The 13,905-nt window shown below is 37.2% G+C and overlaps 1 protein-coding gene across 7 annotated transcripts in view; it reads left to right on the top strand.

Annotated features, from left to right (window-relative positions):
- LOC110828972 (BLOC-1 related complex subunit 5) overlaps positions 1-13,905 on the top strand; it is a 132,195-nt gene that overhangs the window by 39,444 nt on the left and 78,846 nt on the right. For 2 of the 7 annotated variants that reach the window (XM_087358744.1, XM_087358742.1), the window contains exon 23: positions 8,435-11,599. In XM_087358744.1, coding sequence (XP_087214870.1) covers positions 8,435-8,524 — 90 coding nt within the window. In that variant the 3' untranslated portion in view covers positions 8,525-11,599. Of the gene's footprint in view, positions 1-448; positions 5,735-8,434; positions 12,477-12,528; positions 12,806-13,905 lie in introns of those variants that run through there. The other 5 variants (XR_015537849.1, XM_087358745.1, XM_022062220.2 and 2 more) reach the window with 5 other exon arrangements.

The following is a 13,905-nucleotide window of genomic DNA, read 5'->3' as shown; positions in this document are numbered from 1 at the left end:
GGGTTCGATCCCCGGCAGGGGCAGAGGATTTTTTCCTCTAGCCTCTGCGTCCAGACCGGCTCTGGGGCCCACCCTTTTCTGGGAGTAAAGCAAAGCCGGGGCGTGATGCCGATCTAGTGCCGAGGTCAAGAAAGAGTAGGAGCTATACCTCCGCTCCCCCCAAGCGCCTACACGGCGTGTAGCGGGACAGCTTTACTTTTTTATGCTGTGCTCTGTTCTGTTTTAATGAGAAATGTTAATATCATGTAAGTAAATTAGGCAGGCCCAGTGTATTTTTTTGGTCACAAAGTAAATTTTGGCAGAAAAGTTGGGGTGTAAGTAGAAGGAGGGAAATTCCCTGCTTCTTATGCAACCCAGAGGAGCTGCCTCGATGCAAGAGTACCATGAGACGGAGGACCGATGTCGTTTGCACTGTTCCTTACGTTGTGGATTGTATTTTTGCTTACAGGAAAATGATGGTGTTTGGAGCGAACTTTAGGTGCCTCAGAGGGTACTTGTACGTGCAAGTCGGTGTATTTTTTTTTTCTTTGTGCTTTTGTGTGATTGGCGCATGCAGTATCTGGACAGGGTTCAGCAGTCGTACGTGTGATGTCACATGACGTGTGAATTGTTTACATTCTGCAGTCATGAAACTCGTTTTTGTTTCAAGAGTCCTTAACCTAGAGGTGGGCATTTATTCTTACTCTGGGACTGGACGGGCTATTTTGAAGTAACGCAGCCTGTGGAGCCTCATTAAAAATTGTATTCAATTAACTACAAGTCGTGCACACCGACCGAACAGAAACCTGAAGATATAAACATAACACTATTATTCATGCGCTCCTATGGATAAGAGTTTCACAATAAGGAATATTGGTGTAATGAAACTTCAATATGGCTCAGTAAAAACATCCCCACATTACAAGATATTTTTCTAAATTATTATTTAGAATGTGTTAACTCTTCCTGAACAAACCCAGTACTCTCACTGTAAGATGTTTCAGAATTAAGAAACACAGCTGTTCCTCTCAGATACTTTGTTAAATATGCGCTAGACGAGCATGTACATCTCTCCATATACTATAGTCTTGGATATTAATTAAGTGAACTGTAAGAAGAAAATATTCTGATGACAAAATTTTGGCACTGAAGCCTTTTCAGCTTCAGTAATTCCCTCAGTATGCATCGTGGCGCAGAATATAGTGATGGCAATCATTGTAAATTTTTGATTGTGTCGATGAAAGTCTTTCAGAAATAGAATTACTGACAGTTTTAAAAAAAAAAATTAGAGATTGAAAATCTAGCGTCTGGGTGTACTGCAGTGGCATGGTGTCCGTAACAGATATAATTAAAATAGTTTCTGTATGTGAATTTAACCCCCTTACTATGGGGCTTCATTCTGGATTTTAATGGCGTTAAATGTTTTACCAAAATACTACTGTGACACATGGATAGTTTGATGTTAGCGTAGGTAGAAGTTGAAGGTGAAGGATAATTTACGTTAACATGAAAAAAGTGAGAGATAAGAAGGATAACAGAAGAGTAGGACCAAAGAGAAAATTGGTGGGGGAGAAGTGAGAGACACTTCGATTTCTGGGGGGGGAGAAAGATCATCTTGTAGTTAGAAGGTTCTGAGGCAATGCCCAGTCGTCTTTCTGGTAAGGATAAAGTAAGAGTGAAGGTGTTTGGGCGATAATTAGTGACGGTTTGCTCACAGAAACTGCGGAAATTTTGAATTGCTTGAGAAGCACGCAGTGGCAACCTCGAACTTGGGAACCCTGTAAAAACAATAAATGTTGCATTTTTAATTCATTTTTATAGCTTTTGATTATAATTAAATTTTATTATGAATATAATTTTGAGCCCGCAGAAGTGTGTTATGCTGGGAATTTATTGCAATTCATTTGAACATGAATCCTATAGTCTGTCTGATGACGACATTGAGGTACATCTGGAGTGGGCCTCACAGTTTTACTCTCACCAAATTATAGGTGTGGTTAATTGTAATACGAGGTAAATATATGTTGCAGGGAACCCAAAAACCTGCATTTTTTTGTCAACATATCAGTGTGTATTTTTTTTATCACAAAAATAGTCATATAATGTGTGTCGAAAGTAAGAATTGACAAAGGTTCATATTATTAATAATATCTGAATGTACATAAGCAGTAGTTTACAAAACTTGCCCTTGGAACAGCCCATTTGTGTGGGTGCTGAGTAAAGAGTGGCACTGGAACCCAACCATCTTTCGTTCTGTAGCAATGTTAAGCTTCGTCACACTTTAGCGGTTACTTGGTGCATCCGAACGTGTGATTTGGTCACCTATGGGCCTAATTGTATCAGTATTAATAGTGAATAAAGTGTTCTTCCAATCGCCCTTTAGAAACATACTGAGGAACGTCATGACACTAGAGGGTGAGATAGGTGATATGAGATACAAAAATTAATACAGAAGACGGTTCAGTAGACTTGATTTAGATTGCACCCATCTGCTGAAAGAGAATGTAGTATGTTTCTTAAAAATGTTGGTATTCAGGCAGAAGACTACGGAGCACAACCACCCACAGAGCTGTGAAAACCTCACACCATAAGCCGTTGTAGTGTAGGAAATAGTTTGACCAGTTCAGACATTTTTATCCGAGCCACCCTTGTTCATGACCCCAAAGATGTACTCTGTACAACAAAAATAAGCACCCGAAATTTTCTAAGTCCTAAACTGAAGTGATCTAAGCAGGCTGGCATCATAAGTCCAGTCATTCATAATAACTGTGTACTTATTTGCCTTCCATTAATTAAAATGATGCATGCTAGATGTGTGTTGAACAAGGACACCTGTGTCTACGTAACTGAAGAAAAGCGCGAAGTAATGTTTCTGATTTTTCTGAGTCCTGTCAAAGCAAAACAGAGGCGAAAACTCTCCTTTGGTTGGTTGCTCATGTTCCCTTCTAGACCAATCAGCATAGTAGGCAACTGGCGTTGAAGTGAAGACAACTTTCGTAAGGTTGAATCCAATTGTATGTTACATTTTTAATGTGTATGTTGTATTTTCATAAATCGGCCTGCTCATTAAAATTGTGCTCTTGTTATATTATTTAAATGAATGTGTTTCATAGCTTCTGTATGGAACTCATACAAAAAGAGGCTGGAAATGTATACCAATATATGCAAATTGTTATGTTCAGCGACTCTTTATCAATAAGCAAAAAGTAATCATCAGTATTGTCATTCAGTTTATCGCTGTATTGTTTGTGCGTTAGCAAGAATAGAAGTGAGAAGGAAGAAGGTATTTCTTTTATTTTGCCGGAACATTTTGTTCATCTTTCTGATTTTAAGGTTCTGAGTTCAAATCTTACCACAGACAAAATGATTTAATTTGCAAAACGTAGTTCAGAATTGTTTTTGTTCCACAGAGTATTCTAATGACTTATATAAAATATGTTTGCCCTAAAGGATCTTTCAGGACGCAACATCTGAATACTTTGAAAATGTAGCATAGTTAATATTTTTGGTTCTGATAGTAATCCATCAAAATTTCATTCTCAAAGAAATTAAGAGCTAAATCCAGGGAAGACTTTCTACCATGGAGTACAGAATGTTTTGCCTTCCTACTTCCTATCTGAAAATGTAAATATTAACTTTGTGTTTTATTGTATGGAAAGAGGCTGGTGAAAACTGCATAGTGAGGCCCTCCATAGTTTGTACTCTTCAGCGACACATTATTAGGTACATCAAATTAAGGAGGATGAAATGGACAGGGACATGTAGCACACATGGGGGACATGAGAAGTGTGTATAAAAATTTTGTTGGGAAACTTGGACATTGATGGTAGGATTGATAATAGATAAATTAGGTTTTTTAAGGGTATGGATTGGAATCATGTGGCTTATGATAGGGATCAGGCTCTTGTGAACACTAATGAATGTGAGATTGAGGTTATCTCAGCCACGAGTATGAAGACTGTTGTCTTCTGGAATGGTTCACTGTGTAGTCTGATAGATATTGAATAAAAATTTTCTTGGATATTATCCATCGTCTAGTAAATATAAAACGTAAAACGACGTTTCGGAGATGGGACTCTATCTCCGTCTTCAGGTTCCTACACAGTTGGGCCCACTAGATAGAGCTAATCCCTATCTCCGGACGTTTTATATTTACTAGACGATGGATAATATCCAAGAAAATTTTTTATTCAATTGACTCTTCACCATCGTCAAGAAGTTTTAGATCTGATAGATATTGACCGATGTTTCAGAAGAGCATTGTTCAGCCTACTACTGTATCTACCACAACATTTCTGAATGCAGCTTACTATTCACCTTGATGATAGAGGCAGTAAGCTCCTCCGAAATGTTGGTCGGACTGCGAGGCGCAACATCTTCAGATGAGGAGCAAAATGGGCAAATGTTGGGATAGATATGGACAAGCCAGAGCCCTGGTTGGGTCAGTGTGAGAAGGGAGAACCAAAATATGGGCAAAGCAGGACAGCCAATGGGATAAGAGTGGACCTCAGTAAGGCCCTGTGGGAGAGAGAGAGCGAAAGACCAGATTATGAAAATAAAATTAAAGTAAGGAAAGCAGCAGTGAAAATCACACAAAATGAAATGGAGAATAATATGGGAATGTGAAGTGACTGAGGAAGGACTCTGCACCATGGGGTTAGTGGACTTTATACCTTGTTTGTGCCAATACAAATTATCCATAGTTTCATTTGTATAATTCCAGTCCTCAGTTATTTATACCATCTCATTTCCCCTGCACTAGATACAGCCTGCCACCAGTGGTTCCTGTTGAAGTTAATGTTACATGAGGTGCTGTCCATTATTTTCCATCTTCCTGGCACCAACTATTGATAGCACGAAAGAGATTACATATGTTTATTTCAGAGCCAAGTCTTAGAAGCATTTCATTCTGGGTTGAATATAGTTTCTGGAATTTTCATTATTTTAATTTTATAAATTATTTCGAAAAATAGATTTCTACAGGTCATTTGCAAATTCATCCCTTTGTAGTCATTCACAGTTCTTTCCTCTTACATATTATTGAATATTTGCATTCAGGTCCAGAAAAGATGAAACAGCTGTTCTGTACTCCTTGTGAGGTGGCTGCTTGCTTGTTCTTTGTATGTTTGGGTGTGTTATGTTGCTTTGAGATGTGAACAGTGTCATTATGTCTAATCTGACAGCATTGCTTCTAAAGGTCTGTGAGAATAGTCTGACCATGGGCACTGCACATTGTTCGTAGTAAGACAGTGTTAGTCTCCGATACGTTGTATACATAACGATGCTTCAGCACCTCGGACCAGGTGCCGTGCTTGTCGTTTCTCGGCTGTCGGCTGTTACCTGGTAGTGCTCAGGCAAAGAAGTGTCTCGGTGTTTATTGGCTCAGTCGGTAAGGTGGGACTCGGCTCACGGGAAGTTTTCACGGCCAGGATCAACGATCAGTGGTTTACAGTAAACTGATTTGAAGGAAGACGACACTGGTTTATTTCCTTGCGTATGAAGAAGTATCAGTTTGGATAATTTCTAATTAATGTTAAAAAATGAGCTTTGCGTGAATACAAGCTGCTTCGACGGACCAAAATGAAGTCAAGGTTGCGAATGAATCCCTGCTAGCAGATGCGTTCACAATTTTAATTTTTAATTTTACAAATTCCAACCAAGGAATAAGTAACAAAAGATTCCTTTTGAGTCAGGGTCCGGGGTTTAACCGAAGAAAACGACGCTTTCCCACGCAGGACAAAGAACCTTTCAACAGGTGGATAACATATCCTTCTTAAAAGTAATGCTCTTAAAGCAATAAGTACAGGGTAGTTTTTAGTCGTAAGATGGGAAAACCAGAAAATCCCCGTCTCTTTGTAGTACATGTACTACAAAGGTCCACCTAGCATTGAGAACCAGGTATCCACTTCTGCCCTCACAAATGACAGTCTTCACAAGAAGTTACCAAAAGTGAACAACTTAGGTTATGAATGCACAGGGCTTCGTAATCGTTTACACTGTGTTGAATTTGACAACTCCTGGGTTTGAATGCTGGCCAGGAGGCCTGACTAGTATGACAGTTTTTTATTGGTTTACTGCATTTGAACCTGGAAGAAGCTGGTATTGTACTTTAACATAGTCCACAACTGCATAAACATTGTCCCCAAATCATCATTCATAAGCAGTTATTATTTTTTAGTGTACAATCTAGGTACTGTAATCTTGAGACTTGCAGGGTGAGGAAGTGAGATGAAGAGGAAAGATAGTGTCTATTATGCAGTAGCCTTTAACATTTCCGACTTCCTGCATTCCTTTCAAGTCTCAAGATTACAGTCGGGAACAGTAGATGGCTCTTTGCCACATCTAACACATTTGCACGGTAAAATATACCAAAGAATAATTGACAGTGATAATAATGGGGGACAACAAAATGGTCAGTGTAGTCATAAAACCACAGAGGCAAACTTCTTCCACCTTCTAAAGAAAGAGCCTTGTTTGGCAATGCATGAAAAGACAGTCTCATTTTGTCAAGTTCCCTTCTGAAGCTCTATGTCCATCCATTCCATGCTTTAAATTCACTTTTCAGCCACTTCTTTTGCATGTTCCTGTACCTTTGGTCCAGATACTTACTAGTTTCTAACCTTTGGACTTACAAACCACTCCCACTTGATCTCGTTCATGTCTTCATATCCAGTTTTCCTTAATTTCTGTTTTATTGAATCATTACTCCAATTTAGACATTGCTTTTAAAACGATGTAGACGTACATCTTTCCAGCATTACATTTTGACAATTTGTTTAACTGCCAGCTTCACAAGCTTCAGTTGCTTTAACTGTTGTGTCCAGATGCATCACTACTTTTTCTTGAACTCCGTGGCTACAACCAAAAGGAAATATGAAAACCTTGGGACTGTTCTACCTTACGTAGAGATTTGAAGCTGTTTACTAATGGTCATAAATGAGCTGAGGATTGACTGTGGTAAGGGTGGGTCAGGCTTGTAATTGAATGGAACATCAAAAGTACAGCATTGAGCAAAATCGTGTGGAAACAGAAAATGAGTATTAACTGCAGAAATTTTACATTATAGATAGGCACCTGCTTTATCTTGGTTTCATTGAAGATAGATATCACTTTGTTACAATGGAACATATTTAACTTTATCTCTCTAAGAATTGAGTTACACCTTAGAAGTATGTGCTCCCTTGTACTGTGTTACATCTGTAAACACCAAAACAGCCAGGTCACACCTGACTTTGAGGAGAACAGAAATGAAATAATGATAAAAATACAAACTCAACTAGTAACATGCAAGATTTGAAGTTGTCCTGGTGACTGAATACATTTAAGTCAACCCAGAGGTAGATACAGTCTGAAATGTTGGATCACAACTCCATTCTCACATGGCTGATCACCCGAGAATAACTAATAACAAATTTCATGCAGTTTAAAAAAGAAATTAGAAAGAACATGTTGAAAGAATGAGCTATGATAGGTTCCCAGATAAATATATTATAACATAACCTGAAACTAATCTAACCGAACCATTTCTCAGCTGTATCACTACAAATAGAATTGTTCATTATGAATAAATTATTTATGCTGACAGTAGAGGAACTGTAACTGTAGCAGTCTTGAAGGCAATCAAGGCTTTGAACCATTTGAAATAAAGATTCACTTCTGTTTGGTAAGTAATCTCATGTTACAGCTCAGTGATTTAAGAGCAAGCTGTTAAGTGTTCAGTAACCAATTTGAACCAGTTCAAACTGGTTCACAAAATGTTGTCAATAACAAAAACTGATCGTAAATGGCTTCATATAAATGTATTAAGAAAAGGACTACGTATGCAATATAATTACTGCTCAAAGATGGGCTAACCGTGGCTAATGTTTTATATTAGTACTCCTCTTTTTCTTAGAAAGGCATAATTTGGGTGTAAGAATGTTAGATTCCTACAAGGATGAAACTTGCATATTATATTTTCAAAGTGATACTTTGATTCACATTAAACATTATTTTAATTGATACTGAGAATGCTACATACCATCTCATGTTTTAATACAGTAACAAAATATGAAACTAAATATCAGGTTATTGATTCTGGGTCCCCTGTACTGTCTTATATCAAACATATCATAATCTTTCATACCAAGTCTCAGTGGGAAAAGTGTGAGTATCATATCTGAGAATATTCTCTCTGCTGTAACTTGTGTGGCAAGTTTATACAATGTAAGGGTTAGCCTCTTTCCTGCCAGGTCATGTGAAGCTCCATGTCATGAAAGATTTACAGGGAAGCAGAGGTAAGGCGCCTTGTATTAATAACATAGCTTTAGAATGAGGTGATCAACGAAGGACCAAGGAACTGTGGCTGTTACACATCTCAGGATCTATAAAAGAAAGAGAGGTTACTAGGGAACCTAATTTGCTTCTAATGTTTATACTTCCTAGTAATTCATGTAATGTGTTTCTTCTGATACAGCTAGAGGCAGCCGACGAAGCCAGCCAGCTGCTGGTGAGTCACGTGGATGGGCAAGAGTCCGATAGTGACGATGAGCTGTTAAGAATGTGAGGAGTCAACTCTGAGTGTTGGCTTAATCTCTATCAATCTGTGTTAGTTCATATTGTGCATAAATGTCAGGTTTGTAAGAGAACCTCCAGTAATAGCCAAAATTGTTGAACTGCTACTTAGTTTTGTTGCACTTTGTTAGCTTTGACGTTGATTTTGATGATATGCAGTGCCTTGTTGATGTCTACTCTTTTTTGTGTGGCTTCCCTTTGTCAGTGATTCAGACAGCTACTGACATGTAACTAAGAATGTCTGGCCCAACTAAATTAAGATATTGCTCAGTTTGAATTTTTTTTAAAAAAAAGAGGATATTTTATAAAATTTCGGGGTGATTCTGGGCACTTACCTTTTACCTGTGTTCAGGGGATCAGCAAGTTTGACGCGAAGCATTCGTTTCAAAGCATTCAAATTTAGCAAACGGTGTTCGCATTTCGTGCATGATATTTGTTTCTTCTGAGTTGCTAAATATAACCTCAAGACAGTTCCAGCATCATGACGCCTCGGAAAATATACTGAACCAAATTTACATCTCTGCTGTCTCATGTTTAGTAACAAATTATGTACAGGGGAGTAATTAATTTTTAAACTCTTAACAGTATCGTGATTGAAGAACAATTGGGGTTTAGAATCGGTCTCTCATCTGATAAGCATTGTACACGTTGATAGATGTAATCTTGTGTGCCCTAAATGATAAGATGCTTGTGGGTGGGTTATTTTGTGACTTTTTCTAAAGTATTTTGAGTGTATGAATCATGATATTTTACTATCAAAATTAATTCTTACTGAATTCAAGGTAAAGCTGTGTGCAGTGGTTTAAATCAAAGGTGTACTGCAATTCAGGTATGATGGGTGGAAGTTCAATATTTATTCCAAAAGTGTCAAAAATGTGTAAGAGGTGCTGAATATGATGAACCTAAACATACAGATCTAAACCTTCTTGACGATGGTGACTAATTCCTATCTCCGGAGATAGGAATTAGCTCTATCTAGTGGGCCCAACCAAGTAGGAACCTGAAGACGGAGATAGAGCCTCATCTCCGTAACGTCGTTTTACATTTTATATTTTACTAGACGATGGATAATATCCAGGAAAATTTTTATTCAAATGACTAAACATACAGTATGCAAAAAGATTTTCTAGCAATGTGGTACGAAGTTGTTGCCATGTCAGTCATGTTGGTGTCATGAGAGGCTCTGCTTATTATTTTAATTATTGGGTAGATACATTTAAATCAAATCCAGTTAATCCATGTCCTGGGTGTAGGATGGACTCCATAACTTGAGGATAGGAGTGTTTTTATTGCAGCATGTGGTCAGATGACGTGTGTCTCATAGTGAAGAGAATACAAGTGAATTTTTTAAAAAGGAAATATCCTGCTTTTATTTACATTCGCGTAATATGCTGTGCTGACAAGTGGGTCCAAAGAGTTACCTGTTCAGCAGAGATATCATTGTATATAATGGAAGAATGAACATTTTAATGGAACTTCGTATGTATATTGGTTAAATACTTGTAAATTTTAAAATTCTGTATGTGCTACATAAATTGAACAAACCAGTAATAAGCTTCTATGATTATTAGTAACATGTATGTATGTTTATGTAGAACATATACATTGCTTTCAGTATTATGCTGGTATATTCACTTTACTTCAGCAAAACAGTATCATTAACCCTGTAAATCGCAGTTGGAACTGCATATACCACCTTCTTTAACAACTGTGCATTTTGTATGCATGGGTTTTCCCTATTAACAACGATCATTTCCTTGAACAGCATTAACCAATTGATCTTTGTAATGGTAAAATGTTGTTTTCTCTTAGTGGTTTGGACTGAATTCTTAAATATTATTTAGATGAGCTGTAGATTTGAAAGGTTAATTGGTTATGCCTACATTCATGGGTTGGGTATTAACACATGCCTGCAACATCCTGTCTCAATATCTGCTTTGTTTTGTAATGAAACTAACCCTATTTATTAAACAAATCATTTTTATATTGCAGTGAAGAAAATAACTTTACGAGAAGAATGTGACTTGGTGCAATTTTTTTTCCAGAATAAAATAATATGCTGTCATTCATTAAGATGGTCTTAACCCTTTATAATAAAAATTGTACTTCTGTACTCTTCTCTGTTTACTTTTCTAAATATCTTTTAAACTGGTTTTCCAGTTATATATAAAAGTATATGGAAAATAAAAAAATGACTGTATTACACAAAGAATAAAATTGTCTTGCAAACATAAAGGTCCTGAAGATGGCTATCTTCTGGATTGTAGCACCATGCAGTGTGGTAGAATTTTACAGAAGTTTCAGAGGTATTTAAAAGTACCATATCGAGAAAAGGTGGCTGATGCTTTCAATAATTTGTTTGTAACAATAGCCAAATGTTTAAATTTATATAAAGTGAGAAAAGAAGATGCAATATTACTTTTAAAACATTCATTTCCCAGTAAATTCCTTGGTATTAAAATTATTACAACCACTGGTGCTGAGATAAGAATTGTATTCCTTTAAATAAAAACCTCATCAGGTTATGATGAAATAACAAGTAAAATTCTAAAAGCTTATTCATATGTACTTCATTGTCCATTAAGGTATACCTGTAATTGCCACTATGTACAGGTATTTTCCCTGATTGTCTTATAATTTTCATTAGTAAACTACCGTTCAAGAAAGGTAGCATAACAAGGTATCGATCCATTTACTATTGTTAACAGTTATAACTTTTTTTAAGTTCTTCAGGCCTTGTACAATCGTTTCTGCCATCACATGCATAAAAACAGCATATGGAAGCAGAAGATGTATTAAAATTTGTTCATAAAAATTGTTGAGGAATATTCTGTGATTTAGCTAAGAGTTTGACTATGTTAACCATTAAATTTTGAATTAAATATACAGGGACATTATCTGACTAGTTCAGATCCTGTTGCCCAGATAAAAAAAGGAGCAAATGAAATAATCAAATGCAACTCATAATTTTTTCTCAAACATGGGGACGAATAAAACGCGGCATTCTTAACTTGCCATAAATACTTTATTACGCAGTTCATAAATAAATAAAAATTCAGCATGTTGATTTTTTTCTTTTATTTACTTCAACTTTTCACGGTCCATCTCCTTACCGCCATTAATTCCATATTATATTTTGAAGTTTGTCCAATGCATTTTCACCGGTTGTGCCGCTATCGTGGAACGTTTCTCCTGTGCTGGATGAGGGTGTACTGTATATATGACATCGAATAGACGAAATGATATTAGGTAAAGGGGAAGGAAAGTTAAATGGTTAAATTAACTCCCTGGTAGTAGAACCCGCCACTGGTCACAATCCTGAGGCGACTCCATACATTTGCTATCCTCACAGCCCACCTTCGTAAGATTCAGCTTGATGTTATCCTCCATTTCCTTCTTGGTCTACCCAATGGTCATTTGCCAGAAGGATTCTCTACCTCTGCTACATGTCCAGCCGATCGGGGCCTCCTAGGTGTCACTCTCTTCACTATCCTAGGTGACCTGTACAATTCACGCAGCTCCTCGTATGCAACATACTAAATTCCCCACTATTTCATCCTTCCTGGGTCCAAATATCTTCCCTGAGCACCTTGTTTTCAACCGCTCGTAATCAACCTTATTCCTTCAAGGTAAGAGACCATGAAGAAAGACTCTCGGGTTACGAGCCGCGTCAGGTGGCTGATTGGTGAATGAACCATATCTAATACCAACGTTTCGATGGTAATCTGTGCTCATCCTCAGGGCTGATGCGTAACAAATCTGACCCTTTGTAGCTTGCCGATGGGAACTGTTTCAATTAGCGAGCAGCCTTGAGGATGAGAGCAGAGATTGCTCTCGAAACGTTGTCAGAAGATACGGTTTATTCACCACTGAGCCGCCTGACGCGGCTCGTAACCCGAGAGTCTTTTATCAATTTCAGTCGCCGCCAAAGCTTCACTTTATACGTAACAGACCATGTTTTACAAAAGTTAAATGGCTTGTAGGCATAATTTAGTAGAAGTGGTATAGATTAAATTGCTGTAGACAACACGGATATGTCTTATAGTTTATTCGCTCTTTAACGATTGTGAAGCAATTCTTTTTTCAACGACATTCATTGTTCGCATGTTGGCGAGAATGCGATATTATATGTCGTGGCGTAAAGAGAGGTTATTTATCATTAGTTTGAATAGTTTTCTCAGATCATTGAACTTGAAAACAAGGCAATAAGTGCGCTGTGACCGTCGAGTGCTTACTTTTCTTTGCTGTGGAAGGTTAGGATTTCATTTTCGAGGTAAGGTTCGTACATCCACATTCTAAATATAAATGATTTTCAAATCGTAATAAATAATTTCCTTTAATATTTTTCGAAAATCGGTCATTTGCATTTTGGAAGTTTAATGGTATGGAAAGATGAGGGGTAAGATGGAAAGGGATGCAAAGAGAAGTGATCTCCGTTATAAGTAATGATCAGTTTATGACACATACTTCTGACTGTGACAGATTAGATCACATATAAGAGACCTTCAAACAATGGAACGTATGTAACATTGATACTACACATTAACTTTCAAAGTCTGAAGCTGCAGAGTAACAGTGATCGTTACCTCTGAAAGTTCTTAAAGGCTCAGAATTTATATTTAACATTCATGTCTCATCATATGGAAATCTGGTATAGAGAAGTTGGTGTGAATAAAAAATTACTTGGCTGAAGTTACTTTTGAGCACTGGGAATTCTTATTGTAATATTTTATTTCACGCTTAAGATGCGAAGCAGCAGATGGATATTATGGTGATAAGAACAAACAAACAAAACATGCTCCCACAGTCCGAAGTATGTGTTTCAATGCTATGGTGTCAGTTCAGTTTGCAGTGTGTGTTGGCAGAGGATGTGGAAGGTTATAAATAATTTTTGTTATGTATATTCTTTGGGTTTAATTACTATAAATTTTATGTACCACTCTTAAATTTCAGTATCCGTTAAGAACAAATTTTAACATGTGAAAGATGCCAGAAACAAGCTGGTAGAAATGAAAGGGTAGGGGAGGGATATGAGCTCAAACGGTAGAGTGTGTACCGGTGTTTTTGATTATGCTTGAAACAATGCAGTTGAATGGGCTTGCATATTTGGGATTTCACCCACTTCAAATCTTGGCCCAGACGCTGGCTCTCCTGACAGGTTTTCTGCAGTTTTCCATATTTATTCCAGGTACTTGCCAGTATTATACCTTAAATTAAGCCACATCTGCTACCTACTATATTATTTCAAATTTATTATTCATAAATTATACCATTTTTCAATACCATATAATTTGATATTTTGACAGTGCTGTTAAACCATTAATAGAAACACGTATTATAAATAATCAAGAGCAGATTCTGTTTATAACAGAG

Source organism: Zootermopsis nevadensis, unplaced genomic scaffold, assembly GCF_977971745.1.
Source record: "Zootermopsis nevadensis isolate Lab colony 2312 unplaced genomic scaffold, Znev_1.0 Znev_ptg000030l, whole genome shotgun sequence".
Lineage (NCBI taxonomy): Eukaryota > Metazoa > Arthropoda > Insecta > Blattodea > Termopsidae > Zootermopsis > Zootermopsis nevadensis.
This window is presented reverse-complemented; position numbering and strand designations above follow the sequence as displayed.